General features: G+C 47.4%; 1 protein-coding gene across 2 annotated transcripts; it reads left to right on the top strand.

The window, feature by feature from the left end:
- The first annotated feature begins 3,359 nt into the window (after nt 1–3,359).
- Nucleotides 3,360–16,072, top strand: LOC149341194 (phosphatidylinositol 3-kinase regulatory subunit beta). Of its 2 annotated transcripts, none has more exons than XM_089543122.1 (5): nt 3,360–3,641; nt 4,768–4,818; nt 7,941–8,074; nt 9,049–9,089; nt 11,991–16,072. In XM_089543122.1, exons 2-5 carry the CDS (start codon nt 4,796–4,798, stop codon nt 12,330–12,332), a joined length of 540 nt encoding a protein of 179 aa, XP_089399248.1. In that variant the 5' UTR covers nt 3,360–3,641; nt 4,768–4,795; the 3' UTR covers nt 12,333–16,072. The 2 variants fall into 2 exon arrangements, with proteins under 2 accessions (XP_089399248.1, XP_089399247.1); XM_089543121.1 differs by having other exon boundaries at nt 9,046–9,089.
- Nucleotides 16,073–16,142: the final 70 nt, after the last annotated feature.

Here is a 16,142-nt window from a genome sequence, read left to right as displayed (position 1 = left end):
CGTATTCGTCAAAGCCAGGCTTGCGCAGCGCAAGGACTGCGCCGAGGCCGACGCCGCTGGCATCGGTGTGGAGTTTCATCGGAGAACGAGGGTCAAAATGACGCAGAATTTGCGGAGTGGTCAGGAGGCGACGGAGTGTCGTAAAGACTTCATCACAGGCTGACGACCAGGCTGAAAGGTCGTGGCCGGAAAGCGTCTTGGTCAGAGGGTCGATGATAGTGGCGAAGCTGCGGACAATGCGGCGGAAGTAGGAGCAGAGGCCGACGATGCTGTGGAGGTCTTTTACGGAAGTGGGTTTCGGAAATTCTGCTACAGCTCGCAACTTTGCCGGGTCCGGGAGAACGCCATCCTTGGACACGACATGTCCGAGAATGGTGACCTGCCGGGCTCCGAAGCGGCACTTTTTTAAATTGAGTTGGAGGCCAGCGTCTGCCAGGCAGCGAAGAACAGTCTCAAGGCGCTTTAGATGAGACGAAAAATCCGGTGAAAAGATCACAACGTCATTTAGGTAACAAAGGCATATGTGCCATTTAAGTCCGCGGAGTAGGTTGTCCGTCATGCGCTCGAATGTGGCGGGGGCATTGCAGAGGCCGAAGGGCATGACATTAAATTCATAGAGCCCGTCGGTTGTGACGAATGCAGTTTTTGGACGATCGGCCTCTGCCATCGGCACCTGCCAATAAACCGAGCGCAAGTCCAAGAAAGAGAACTCCCCTGCAGGCAGTCGAGGGCCTCGTCGATACGAGGGAGAGGGTAAACGCCCTTGAGTGTAATCTTGTTCAGACGACGGTAGTCAACGCAGAACCGGATGGAACCGTCTTTTTTATTGCGTAAGCAATACTGCGCCAGGCTTCGAGCCATCGCGTAGCTCCCGGCGGTGGCCACGGTTGACCTTCAGCCGCAGCGAGGTCAAACAGATGGAGCGTCGTTGCCATAGCAACCGTTTAAGCCGCGCTCCACCAGGTGGCAGGACCACCGCTGCGCCGCCGCCGCTGCCGCGCGCCTAGTCGCGCTCTCGACGCATGTGTCGGAATGTGGAGAGAGGAGAGAGGAAGCGGGAGGGAAACAGGGAATAAATACGCGCGTTTGCTTCGGGCAAAACAGTTGTTGCTTGCTTACGCAACTTGCCCGGTCTAACCAGAGCTACACCTCAGCTAATTTTCTTAAAGGGCCACTGCCCAGGGTCCGGACATTTTTGAAAAACAAGCCCACTGCATAGATGAGGCATCGAAGATAACCTCGGCAAAATACTAGAGCCATGCGCGCCCCGAAAAGCTGCGAAAATTCAAATCAAAGCCCGCTCGTTCTTTCCTTCAACAAAAACGGGCCCGGCCCACTACTCTGAACCCCGTTGACGTCATGGGGGTTACTTTCGCTGAAGGCACTCCATTGGTGCATCGTTCTGACTGACGGGAGAAGATTGGGCGTAGCCTTGGCGTCGCGTCGTCTGCACAACGCTTTCCGCAGCGCCTTCTGTTCTGGCTCATGCCTACAAACCCGCATGAAGGAACAAAAAAAAAAAAAAAACTGCGGAGGGAGCGTGCGGCGACAGCCTTGAACCCTTGCCATAAAAAGTAAAACTGAGGGAGTTGGTTCGGCCCCCCCCCTCCCCCCCCCCTCCCCCCCCCCCTCCCCCCCCCCTCCCCCCCCTCCCCCCGCCGTGATCACCTCACGAGACGCTCTGCGTACGCGCTCCCTTCTCAGATTTTTTTCTTCTATGCAAGCCCCCTAAAACAAGGTTTTAATTACTAGTGCAGCAGAGCCTTTCCCTCGCTCGCCCACTTGACCGCTCCGCACACACACCGCTTATCTTTCGTGCATCTTGCGTACGCCTTGACTCCAATGAATGACATATGCTTTGGAGCGGAGAAAAGACACAAACACACAGAACACAAACACGCATGGAGAAAAGCAAACGGGCGGTTGCCGGGTCCGCGCTTCGCCGTGTGTTTCGAACACAATCGACTTCCGCCCCTCCGCTCGTGAAACGGTGGGGAGGCCCAAAAGAAAATGAAAAGGTGGCTCGTTAACTGGGAATGACAAACAGATGTATGAAAGGATGCGCTCGCTAACAAGTCTAGGTGGTCGAGCCGATCGCGCCTCTCGATCGTTCAGTGTGCGGAGAAAATGCAAAAACCAAGAAAAGAATTCTATTGAAGGCGTGGCCATGACGTCGCCCTGTGACGCACTCCACAGACACCACGCCTCCGGCTTACATCGGAGAAGGAAGGGGTGATTTTGCCTTGCCGAGCCTACTCGACGAGGAGCGGGAGAGAAAAATTTCGAGGAGGGAATGGAAGGAGAGGAGGCTCGCTCAAAGTGAGGTAGAGAGTGTTTGGGACCATGGGTCAATGATGCGGCGCTCAGCGGCTGACACGTGGTACGGACGTTGGCGCAAAGAAACGCTGACACGTGGTTGCGCGGCCTAATGAAGTTTGCTGGTAGTCAAACGAAGCTGCAAAACGATGCAGGACGGCGACAAGTTGGGCCAGTTGGGTAGGGGTCAGAGCGGCGTCGACGGAACGTTGAAAAACATCGACAGGATACGGATTGGCGATGGGAACAGGCGTAATGGACTGTTAGTAATTTTAAAAATGCGCTTTCTGAGTTAACTAGAGCACTCTTTTCGGCATAGCATTGTCACTTTTTAGCTGTTAACTTTAGCTGATACAGTTAGGCTTCTAATCTATTAGCAGGCTTGTAGTCGACCGTAAGCAATATCCATATCAGCTTTTAAATTTTTGAAAATGTCTTTCAAGTCGCCGCTGCAGCTCTGATAATTTTGCGGACGCACACAGGCGAAATCGAAACTGCGCTCTCGGAGAGAGCGCTACCCAAGACTACGAGCGTGCATTGTACATACAGCGGCGCTGCTGCATCGTGCTCTTTTCGCAGATCTAATGGCACCGCCCATGCTAGCCCATGCTCCCATTCTCGGACCGGTCGTCCGGTCCCTCAGATCGGGCAGATCAGGCGCGCGCAGGCCATACGCACGCGCACGAAACGCACCCCCGTGGTCCACGATGGTCGGACTGGAATAATTGTTATTATTTATATGGGGCGGATGAGGGTGGAAGAAGAAATAAGTGATTGCGAAATGTTATAACTGTCTCCAATTTCTCCGCGGTATGGTGGCTACATATCCGCTGTTATCCACGGCCACGGCCGGTGGGCGCATGGTGGACGCACCAGCGGCCGTGCACGGCACGGCTGTCCACATGCTGTCCACCGACGTGCGTCCTCCTTTCGGCCGCATGACGGCGCCACGTTATTAAGTAGATGGAATAAAAATAAAAAGGGAGAGCCCGCCGCCCGGCGGTGAATCGCTCGACCACAGCAGCAGCAGGCACAGCAGAAACTAGGGGGCGCTGCTCGCGCTGCTCTAGTTTAAGAACGACCTGCTGTGGCGGGATTTCGTGGTGGTTCCGCCTATGCCGCCTGTTCCGCATTTGCGGGGCAAACCGGGGTGACCGGGGCAAACAGCAGCAGTCGGGCGGCCCAGACTTTTTCCGCTATATACTAGGTCGCCGCACCCAAATAATGGTCGTCATGGTCAATGTCACATCCTTTGCAGCGCCTGTGACGTATCCTGGCAGTTGACAGCGGAGCCCTTGGACTTCGGTTGACAGCTGCGGCGAACGGTAGGAATGCGTGCAACAGGTGTTAGATGTATACTCTGGCGCCCTCGACGCGTGTATGCTTTGAAAGAAGCTCATTGGTTCCTTGTCGTGATAAAGGGCAGTAATCATGTGTAGCTTGCTTGGGAGCATAGCGATGGAGATAGATAACATTTTTTTTTTGTTTTCATTTATTTTGTCGCGTTTCGTAGTCGAGTGTCAAGACTCGCAGCCTTTTTTTATATATGCTTAATGCACTGGAACGCTTGACGAGCGCTGAAAGTATGCAATAGCAACACGAATGAAACAACTGCGGTCTGATTCAGTTGAATGCTGCCAAGAAAAGGACATGCGAGAACGACGCGCCCCGTATTTGATTGTAATTGTTGACGTAATGCACTGACAGCGGGAACATTGGACCGCATAGCAGCAAAACTGTTATGTTATATGCGCTGCCTGCTTCTTAATCAAACAATGCACTATGGCGGCTGCTGTTCACATGCAAGCGTAGTCTGAGACTGGTTTTAATTTCTAGTTGCGTGCGTCGACTGTAGAAAAGTTTTCTGGCAGGTGGAATATGTGATCAGCAAAATTTCTTCCCGAATAACCTACCTTTCTTAACATTTTGCGCAATTTAGAAAAGTTTTGCAGCATGTGACTTTGGAGGTATAAATTAGCGTGTGAAATTGACTAGTCATTATTTGCAGCAAAAATTAACTAGAATAAAAGCACGTTTAAGCAATGCATCTGGCCAGCACACAAGTTCAGAAACAGCTTTATTATATATGGGTGTGTGGTTGGAGTTGTCTGCGCTAATCTTATTAGGGATTCGTAGAGTACTGGTTCTGCCTGGATCACCAAAATGGCTCTGAGAACAGCTTCACGACAGTGAAGGTTGCTTGCAGGGTCTAGCGGTGCTTTCTCATGGCCACTCATGTGCATGAATGAAAGTTTTCTTTGTGGCTGCTGTGGCTCCCTTTAAAATCCCGGCACGAAGCTTTGACTACGTTGGAATTTCTATTTAAGATTGCAAAGGGGAAACCACAAGCAGTATTTAGAATAGAACCAATCTTGTCTTTTATGTGTTAAGCTGTGCTGGTGGATTAGGTCATGTTAACCAACTAGCTGACAGGCACCTTTCTGCACACAGGGCATACCTTGGGCGTGGTGTCTTCGATATGGATTGCAAAGCAGTCAGTGGGTAAGTAAAATATTACCTTGGCTTCTTGGCGCTTGAAAACCCACTAAGGCTACATGGGACAACAAGTAAAAGTTGCTCTAGTGACAAGACAGTTAAATTGCGGCTAGCACATGTTTTTAAAAAGCTTATCGTATGAAATTCATAGGATAAAAACGTTCTTGACATGATATATGAGAACATATAACCAACTAGTTGACTTATTTAATTTTAACTAGGAGGGATTACATGCCTGGCACCAACATGGGCGAATTTCTATTGCCAAGTTAGGGTGCTTCGGGGAAGCCTGGTGGTGTACTAAGAGTAGGGTGACAAAAGCAGATGCAGGCGTCAGCATAAATGCCTAAATGTGTGTTATAGATCGTAGTACTGGAGGCAAAAGACTGGCCCTCCTAACTCCTAATGTTAATATGGCATGATGATGCAATACACTGGATGGAGCACTCTCAAGTTGTACAGCTGGAAGCGTTTAAAAGTGGTGTATACTGCTCGACTTCATTGCAGTGCCGATTTCCAGCAGCTGTAGAGACAGTTGAGGTAGTGACTTCATATATATAGGCAGGTCAGTTTGCTTACGTCAATCTGTGCGTTGTGGCAGCATGCAGTATATTCCACCTTTGCTCCTAACAGTGCTTCATACAGAAAGAAACATCACATGTTTGGACTTATTATTGGTATAAAGGCGTGGACAATACTTTGGCATGTAAATTGGGTTCAGGGGTGGACGTTTTTCTTTTTTGCTCTATGTGAAAACTGGCCGATGTTGGCACCTTAAAGTGGCATCAGCTGCCCCATTTCGCCAGTGAGTATGAGCGAAACAAATGGGGAGGTGCAAGGAGAGATGCTAGTAGAAAAGAAAAAAGAAAGAACAGGACCATTTGTGCATTAGAATATAGATTTCCAGATTCATGTTCACATAGCAATGACAAGACTATGTAATAACTTGGTTTGATACATGGCAGACAAGCTGAAAAATGAAACGAAAATGTCCCATGTTCAATTAATTCACATAGCTGGAAATGGAAATGGCACGTTTAAGCTGTTATTAAGGGGCTCACGGCTGCCATAGGAATGCCCAGACGAAGTTGGCACTGGAGTTGTTCTTCAGAAGTGTGTGAAAAGTTGTGCAGAATAAATGCAGAATGTGCGATTTTGTGCCTGGTGGGTACATCATGAAATTCCAGCAATGACAGCGTTTGTCTTCCTCTCATGATGCAAACAAGGAAGCAAGGAGGGACAGAATAGTAGGGTTGGTGCGGCCCTAGTGGAGTCTTTGGACAGAGACATGCAGATGCAAATGTGAGCTCTCAAAGAAGACTCGTTGGTTTAGGATAACCATGGAGTTTTGTTTCATCGATGGTGCTCTATAATCAGGGTAACTGTATAGAAGAAATTAGGTTCTAGGCAGATTTGAGGTGTTAAGTGCATCAAGTAACGCTTCGCATTTTTATATCTCAGTAGCACTTGTCATGCTGCCTTCTTATTTTGGTGGTACTTCACATTGCAGAAAGTTTTAATATGAAAGCGATGCGGCAATCATGACTAGCGACAAATTCAAGTGACCAGGCACAGTTATGGGAATTCTTGAGGGGCTGATGCTTGGGCTTGTTGGTTCATGATTCAAGGAAAAAGACTTGGCGAAAAAAAAAAATGACAAAGACTGAGAAAGACAGACACACAATGTGTCTGTCTTTTTTAGTCCTTGGCTTTTTTTTGCGCTACATTTTTCCCCTGAAGCTTGAGGGGCATTGCTACAGTCATTCGCTTTTAAGTAATTTTCTGTCTTGTCCAAGCTATGTTCTTGGCAAAAATGACACATTGCAGTCTTGGGACACCAATCTCTGTCTAGCTGATTTATTGTTCTCCTTAGTTTTCCTTCAGTGATTTAGCTCCTGAAAATTGATGAGGACTTATATTCCGTTTCATACATTGCATTCAACACTGCCAAAGCTAGTACGCTTGTTCATGTAGGCGAAGTCCGTGCCCAAAAAGTAGTTCGCCATACAACCAAAGTGAACACAGGCATATTTCATTGCAGCAGATCTCAAGTACCGTGTCTGCAGCAAAAATCTGCACTTTGTATTACCTCTTGCCTTATTTTCATCCTCATTCAGATTTCGAGAAGCAAAAATTAAATGTGCCGGTATGATATGCGGCTTGTAGGACGAATCGCTCTTACTCCAGCGGCGTCTCTGAAGTAGTACAATCAGGGCAAGTTACAGCCAGTGGACACAAACACTGAGCTCCTCACAGCTTCAACTGTGGTTTTCAACTCTACCACTTCGTTTTAAACTGCTATTTGTGTTTGTCCAAACACTCACCGAAGCTTTGAGGATTACGAATGACACATGGCAGAGTGATATGGCTTCACGGACGCACTACTTCCACAGCCTACACAGCATTTCTTGCTGTGTATGAAACTGAGTATAGTTTGAATTCTAATGCTCTCTCTTGAGTAACATTTTAGGCAATTACCATCGTACATCTAGCGTCACCCAAATGAAAAGGTCTTTAAACCTCCTGCCCCTAGCTACCCGCCGTAAGCACTTCCACATCTGCCTATTCCATAAGATTTTCTACTCCAATTTTCAACTTCGCTGTCGATGGATTCAACCGGCACCGTTGATTTCTCACCGTCGTGATCATCAACACAAGATCACAGTGCCTCATTGTAACACAGTGACATGTGCGCAATCATATTTTCCGCTAACCTCTAAAGAATGGAATTCCCTACCCGCATCATTAACTAGCATCACTGATTCAACTCAATTTAGAAGAAAAGAAGATCGCTTTTGTATTTTATTGTAGTGTTGTGTTCTCCACGTACTAGTATTGTTCTTAAACTATTTTATTAATCTGTTCCGTGTTAATTTTGCTCACTTCTTTTTATCCTGCCTCAGTTGTTCTATAGTTTGTATGAATTGTGCTTTTTTTATTTTTCTTGTTATCAACTGCCCTTCCCCTCTGAAATGTACTCTGTACCCTGAGGGTATCACAAATAAATAAATAAATAAACATTGAAAAACTTTTGTGACCATTCTTTTTCATAGTGGAAAATCCTACAGCAACACTGTGCTAAAAAGATGAGCGCTGCAATATCTGTAGCACTCTTGTGTTTCATGCAGGGCGGATGATGACAGCTGGAGTTGGGACACTGACTTTGAGGATGATTCAGGCTATGAGGTGCCACTGCAGGCTGGAGATTATGAGCCTGTTGGCTGGCCTTCACAGCACGATGCAAAACTTGAGACCAAGCCGGGTAAGTTGGCACACTGGAAGCTGATCAGGTGATCTGGCTCTACCAGTCTTGCTAGAGGGCATCCATGGAAAATCACACTTTCGTGATCTACATTCATCCGGGTAGCAAAATATGAATGGTTGCCGCAAATGCTGACTTACAGAGCTGTGGTCATCATCTAATTGTATACCAACCATGCGCAATTGGTGTCCATTGCTGCAGCGTATGTTTCGAACTCATCATTGGCCATGTTTAGTCTACTGCACCTGTCTCTCGTATTACCCCCAGTTACCCCTGTCCTGTCCCAAATAGTGAGCAGTAACTTATTTATCCTTCCTAAGTGCAAAGTTGGGTGAAGAGTCGTGATGGGATCGAAAATTACGATGGGAGGCAACTTCAAAAGCTAAAAAGTAGCATATGCTTGATGAAAAATGTGATTTGTTTTAGCTGAAGCCAGAACACAGAAGAGAATGCACCTGAAAGTAAAGCTAGGGCATTCAGTGTTCAGGAAGCGTGAACAGTGCATACGAAAAGAAGGGCATATTCACAAGTGGAGTAGATCAGCAAGGATTGACAGAATATGCAATTTCGCACGTACAGAGTGGCCAAGGTATGGGATGGGGGCAATTTTACTAATACCATTTTTATTCTACAGTAAGCAAATAAAAAATCATTGTACGCTGCAGCTTTGGAGAAATTAAAAGTTAATTATCATTGCTAAAATTTAAATATTACAGGAACAAGACATGGTCAATGAATACTTAACGCAAAAATGACAACAACCTAGTTGTGTCCTGAACCTGCTCTCGTTGATTCACTTAGCACCTTGGAACACCAAATCATAATGATCTAGCCAGATGAGCTGTAACAACTTGTATGCCATGCACTCTTAGAAAAGGACCATGGTATATGCTGGGAAGTTGCTTTACAGGGTCCACAAGGACCGTAGGCATATTTTTACTTCGCATCATTTTTTTGTTTTTCCACCTCAGCAGCTGCCTTGAGTCGTCCGCTGCCTCCAGTGCCATCCAACCCGGTGAGCAGTCGTGTTGCAAGGTTTTCTGGCGTGCCTTGAAATTTTACCAGCTAGCATGGGGTCTTGAAACATCAAAATCGCATGGCTTTGACTTTCCATAAAATGCCATGAAGGGCTGGCTTTACTTTGGAAGAACATCTAACAAAAATGATTCTTTCTTTGAAACACTGTTGAGTGTGACACTGGCAAAACCTGTGGCAAATTTAATATTTCAAGTTGTTTTCGTCACAATTACAGACTGCTAATACTGGTATTTGGTTGGAATGCATGCTTGGCTCCAGACTGCTTTGGCTCACCCACGCATTATATGTTTGAAGAAAAAAAAATTTGTGTCTTGTTTTGGTAACCGAAACTTATGTATGTGCATGAAGTTTCAGCTCTTAATTTTCATATGATGGTACTGCAGCTTGTAGCTGGCACTCCGCTCCATGACAACACTGTTGCTGTTGTCAAATGTACCACTTTGACTGCCGTGCACATGACCAAGCAAGGGCTGCAAAACATATGCTTGTCTTTCAAAGGAATGTGTCAGCGACAACGTGGTACCTGCGTGGTGGTTAGGCTGCCATGCCTTTTTGCCTCAAGCAAGCAACCGATAGAATGCTCCGCTGGGGTGACTTTCGCTTATCAGTAAGCTTTGTGCAGCCACTGTGTGGTGCCAGTAGTTTCCGTGAAGACCACATTGACAGCGGCAGACATGTAAACATCATCCCCAGCAGCACTTTTCAGAGCCATAAAAGTTAAGCCAGAATTAGAAATGGTAACGAAAACAGTCAAGAGCTAATACCAAAACTGAAACGCAAACAAAACGACTGAAACACGAGCACAAACAATAAAAAATGTTAGTGGCTGGGGAGGAAATACAGGCTTGGCCTATCAACACTTCCAAAGAGTGTTCTTTGCACTTTTAATCCGAAAATCAACTGCTCTAGTATTCTGCCTTCCTAGCGTAATATATCTTCGTTTTACAGTTTGCATTTCTTGTCCGCATTTCATTTGATGCTGATAGTACTGTACTGACCATAGGAAAGGTGAGCCTTGCATAGACGGGGAGAAAAGAAAATTTATTAGAGGCCCCTGTGTTGCATTTTTCACCTAGAAATGAGGGCCCTGCCATGCCGTTTGGCCACCAGCAAGAAAGGCGAGAGTGGTGAGCATATCTGCTTCAACAGCAACGCCCGAGCATGTGCTGAGCAGTTTAGTGCGGCAGCTACTGCAAAAGACCCCTTCCACCTTGGTTGGCCGAGTGGCCAAGCTTGCTGCAGGCGCTGTTGCCATAACTACATTGCTGTTTTGCCAAAGAATCCCAGTGCTTCTTTGCAAAAAAAAGTACAAGATTTCCGGCGCGCTTTCTGCTATGCAGTTAGCTCAGAGAGCTGGGGGCCTGTCCCATGTTTTCCTTCCTCCGTGTTCATGGATGAGGCATGCCTGCAGTGAAAACAGTACTAGCTCCCAGCCACATTAACACATCAATCCATGCATATGGCTTTATACTGGACCAGAAGCATTCTTCTACAAGCTTGTCACCATACTTTTGTGTAAACAGGAGTGCAGTCTTTTCAAGTCCAAGGTGTGTGTGCGACTGGAGCTAGCATCAGGCTGGGCTTTGGGTAAAACTGTTCCCTGCATGAGACTGCATTCTTCCTTGTGCAGAGGATGGTAACATTTCTAACAGTGACAAACTGGTACTTCGCAACCAACCTATATATCTGGTTAGGGCAGCTGCATGGAACGACTGAGCCACTCTTATTGCCAACAGAACAGCTCTTTTTGGCAGCAGGGCTGCCACTCAAGAAGGGATGCACTTGCCGTGGGTTCTAGTTTGAGTCTGTTTTATTTGCAATGGTTGGGACAGGATTAGAGATGGCAAGAGAAACAAAATATACACAGAAAAAGAGGATTGTGGGGAAGGAGTAAGAAATAGAAAATTCATTCTGAATAAAGGAAAGACACACTATTTCACTCTTTGTGGACACAAACTCTGCTGAAAAGGAAGGGATGAAAGAGGAAGCAAAGGAGATTAAAAAAATTAGCCCTAGGTTTAGCATTGCTAAGCTTGTTTTTTTGCAGGCGAACACCACAGCCATGTACATCAAAGTGTGATTGAGGTGTCCACTGCCTCAGGGAGCCAGTTATGCACCTTTAATTTCCTCAAAATCAAGGGAATGTAAACTTTGTCCTGGTTTTGAGAAAAAGAAAGGCACATAACTGCCTCAATTTGTAGGTGAATGCCACCGCCTACTCACAGTGTGATTGAGGTGTCCACAAGATTACCAAAAAAGATTGTTGGAATTGGGAATTAGTACTTCAGAGTAGATGCCAAATGCCATTTGGGCAGGAATGTCAGGGAGTGGGGACCTGGCTTGGGTAAGGGGACCCCAGTTCTCACCTCTATTGGATACCCTGGCTAGGAGAGCCGGTTATCTCGGCAAATGTCCCGTGGTTGGTATGGAAGCATGCTTGGAGGTTGTGCACAGAGCAAGTGCTCGCTCTTTGCAGAGCCTGCAAAGGAGCTCATCTCAGTGAGGATCAAATTCAAATTTCCACGCTGTCCCTCTCCCATCAAAATTCACAACCCTAACTGACAACCTTATTTCCCTTTCATGCATTCCACTCGCCCAATCTTTTCCCAGTGCAGAGGAGGGGAGTTTGCCGGGAAGTGCAGTTTGGTTTTATTGCCATGTGTCTAGTCTCTTCCCTTTTCACTTATATTTTCACCTACAGGTGTGCAAAACTACAATTGACCTCCACTGAATGTGTTCTTTTATATTTGGTACTGGTTTAAGCCCGTTGTGCTATTAGCGGTGTAGGTTAAGGCTTATTATTCAATCTTTTAAGGCAGCCCCCCAAACTGCCAAATGCCATCAGTCGTGTGCTTATGTGTGTGTGGTGCTTCTGCAGGACGACCATTGGGGTGGAGACCCATCGTGGCTGGTTAATGTGGAGCGCGCAGAGGCAGAGCGTCTACTGTCGGGTGCACGCGATGGCAGCTTTGTGGTGCGCCCCAGCCGTGGAGAGGCGCCCTTTGCCCTGAGCCTGCGGTTTGGTGGGCGCCCCTTTCACCTGCGCATACGCCAGCGCGCTGATGGCCGCCTGGCACTGGGCAGTGAGAAACCTCTTGAGCGCACCTTCAACTCCCTCGCGCAGCTAGTGGCGCATCACCGTCGCGAGCCCATTCTGCTCACCTCGCGAGGGCGCCCCGCAGGACGAACAACGCTCACACAGCTGGCTGCACCCCGCTGATGGTCTGCCAAAAGAGACTGACTCTTGCTGACTCACTGTTCTCCTCTCACAGTGCCAACACGTGTGCCTTCCAAAGGCCAGCTTTTCTAGGGCACGAGATTGGGGCGGAGGATTAAGAAGTACTTGTACTGCTTACAGCAGCAGAGGCAATAAGCAGCAGTGCCTTCTGACAGGTGTCAATGGCACAAGAGCTCAGTTTTGTGACACTTCACTACAGACTGCCTTCTTAACTGCAACCCATGGCTGCTCTCTAATGCAGCAACCTGCTAGGTGCTCACACAGCCTAGTTAGCGCAGCTAACATGTGTTTAATCCACCCAGTAACTCGCTGTGCCTTTCAGAACCAGTCTTTATTTGCTATACATTTAATAAGTACATCATATCATACTCTGGCTTTGTATGCTGCCATTCTGCAATCCTGCAGTATCTGTACAAGTGCAGTTGTGTCACAGTGATTATTGTAGCTGGCAGCAGTGGCAAGCAAAGAGATGCATGTACCACTTTGGCCAGTCTGCAACCACTGGTGCCTTTGATGTGAGACAACTTCTGTTGTAGGAAGCAATTTTACCATCATGGCAATTGCACTGCTCTCTTATTTGCACTATTTGCTCTCTACCTTTATAATCTCCAAGGCAGGTGTAGTCTAGCTGTAAAACTAACAAGCGTGATTTCACTGTTGGTCATGGTGGTTGCTTTACACCTTGTGGCAAGGCTGGCTTTGGTATCAATAGCCACGGCCGCTCAATGGAGAGCGCACTGGGTGCGGCCCGTCGCGTCGCCCGAAAGAGCCGTATTGCGCCTAGTTCTCGTCGCCACCGCTGCGGCGCCACCACTGCGGCGCCACCGCTGCGGCGCCACCGCTCCGGGACGAGTCCGGGCGGAGAGCTGTGCGCAGCGGCCGAGGCAGTGCTTTCGTTTAGGCGTCTGCACGGTAGGCGCTTTATAATTTTAGCCTTTCTGAGCTGCGTTTCACACATTATGGTGCTACCACGTGCAAGTTTGCTATTGATAGCGTGATAGTGGCATGTCACGATCACTGCGCTTTTCCAAATCGCACGTGGACTTGCGTTTACACCGAGAATCTAGGAAGAAGTGCGCTTCGCCGAGCGGTCACCCATTCAGTTACGGGCGTTTCAACCACTGTAATAACTTATTACTTATTACAGTCTTGAACTCGGGACAATGTTTCGGGCCACTTATTGAACGTGAACTTTCTGTAAACTTACGTTTGTGATCGTAACGTTCTGTATTATAGTTCAGCCTGTTGCTCCGTTTTCGCTGGAAATAGTTCCAAGTGGGTACCACCAAGTACGAGGGTCATCCCAAAATTAAGGTTTGCAGTTCTTTTATAAATCGAAAGATACGTTTATTTTAAGCAAATTACAAATCACTTAAAAGGGACACCATTCTTCTACTTTTGCACATAATCGCCGTTGCGGTCTATGCATTTTTACAGACGCTGGGGCAGTTTTTGTATGCTCATGTCATATCAGCTCGCCGCTATGCCGTTGAGGAATCGTTTGACCGCATCTTTCATTTCGTCATCATCAGTGAAGCGCCTTCCAGCGTGTTCTTTTAGCTTTGGAAATAAGTGGTAGTCACTTGGTGCCAAGTCCGGACTGTAGGGTGAGTGGCTGATGACGTCCCGTACAAACTGTTCTAGGAAAGCGATGGTTTGACAGGCAACGTGGCGGCGAGCGTTGTTCCTTTTCTGCGGAATCGCCCGTCTGAGTTTCTAAAGGGTTTCACAATAACTGTCCGCGTTTACTGTGGAGCCAGGAGTCATGAAGTTTAACAACGATACCCATTTTCGACCCCAAAACGCAGATGCCTTTGCCGGCAGACTGCGCTTGCTTGAATTTTCGCGGCTTGGGCAAAGATGAGTGCCGCAAATCACGTGATTTTTGTTTAATCTCAGGCGTGAAGTGGAATGTCTAGGTTTCATCACCCGTAACAAATACAAAAATGTCTCCGTTTCATCTCCAGAACGCGGATGGAATTCGCAGGAGGAGTCAACGCATTGTTGTTGATGGTCGTCTGTGAACATTCGCGCAACCCGTTTTGGGCACACCTTCCGATATTTCAACTTTGCTGTAAAACTCCTGTGAATAGTGCTTCTAGAAACGCCAGGAACCAATATGCAGAGTTTGTCGAGTGTGATCCTCCGATTTTTTCGCATCATTTCTTCGACCTTGGCGACTGTCTCATCAGAAATTGACGGTCTACCGCTTCTTCGTCGTGAATTCCAGTGCTACCAGCTGCGAACTCCCTACACCACTTGCGGAAGTTTTTAACATCCATGCAAGACTCTCCGTACAGTTCCATCAACTGGCGATAATTTTCGATTGGTTGAACGCCATTTGCGTGAACTTCGCTCCTGGCGGTAGCGACAAACGGGAGCTCCATTTCAAATGGTTGTCGGGCCAAGACTGATAGTCCCTTTCGCGCTGAGTCATGGCTTGTTTGGAAGACGGGGAACAATGAACACAGCAATATAGCGAGCAGCCACGCATAGTTTCCCTGCGGTCGCAGCCCTTTGGAGACCTTACTTTTGGGATTACCCTCGTAAATATACTACTGACACAAACAGTTGCAAAACAAACAACACAAGACAGCCAGTTCAAACAGACTCCAGCAGGCTCGGCCAATGTTTTGCGTTTTATTTTGAAGCCACGTGATGCACCGAAGGAATTCAAGCCTATTTTACAAGCGAAGAACTTTCCTCGAAAGCGGTTTATGAGCAAGTATGATTTTTTTTTCCTGCGTAAGATTGATGTTTTCTGCCCAATTGGTCAGCAGTGGTCGCATTAGTTTGGTTAGAAAGGCTTTACAGATGTCCTCGGTGTGACTGCGGTCTTCTCTCTCGCAAATCAACTCCGGACGTTGCTCAAAATAGGGAAGAAGGGCTGAAACCACCATGTTGCATAGCTTGCTGCTTCTGCGGGAACTCATGGTAACCGATCTTCGGATCTTAGCGTTTGTGGTGCACAGCGGCACGCAGCAGTTGTTGGTGTCGCATGCGCTTGGTGTCGCATGCGCTTAGGACGCTGTCGACACAGGCACCGATGACAAGCACGCAGAACTAGCTGAACCACGCGGTCATGCAGAGCAGTTAGAGCGAAAACACGTGCTAACACAGCCAGCGCACTCCTTCCGCGTCGTCTGGCCGTCCGTGCCGGCGGCGACTTGTCACGGAGAGGTGGCGCCCCCGCGGAGAATAACGGCGGAAACTAGAACTTCTCCCAATACGCGCTCCCCCACCCATTGAGGCGCGACGCGGCGGGCCGCACCAAGTGCGCCTCCATTGAGCGGCCGTGCAATAGCACATGCACCTAGCTGCTTTATGAACGAAAGCACTCTGTTGCATGTTAATCTCAGTGTGGAAAATGGAAACAACAGGTTACTTATCTCCGAGGCCAGCCTTTTTAAGAAAGGATCTCTGTGTCTGACTGGACTTGCTAAGGAGTACTGCACAGTCATCTGTTTTGATATGTGTGCACCAGGATTTATTGTCAGCTTTATACTTTGGCGCTAATTTTTGCGCATACAGTTGTCTTTGTGTTTTGCATGCTTGTTGGAAGCCTTGTGCAGTGCTTTTTGAAATAATGTATTTAAAAAATGTTTACAGTCAATGTTTTGTGTTTTGCATGCTTGTTGGAAGCTTTGTGCAATGCTTTTTGAAATAATGTATTTAAAGAATGTTTACAATCAATGTTTATTAAATATTGCATACTGCTGCTATTTGTAGGTAATCTCTCTAGCTCCATGCAGCAAGTAAAGCTCTCACCCTCCTTAGGGAAAAAAATTCACC

This window comes from Amblyomma mixtum, chromosome 5 (genome assembly GCF_055824585.1).
Source record: "Amblyomma mixtum isolate Tamu chromosome 5, ASM5582458v1, whole genome shotgun sequence".
Classification (NCBI taxonomy): Eukaryota; Metazoa; Arthropoda; class Arachnida; order Ixodida; family Ixodidae; genus Amblyomma; species Amblyomma mixtum.
Note: the sequence above shows the minus strand (reverse complement) of the source record. Positions and strands in the feature narration are given on the sequence as shown.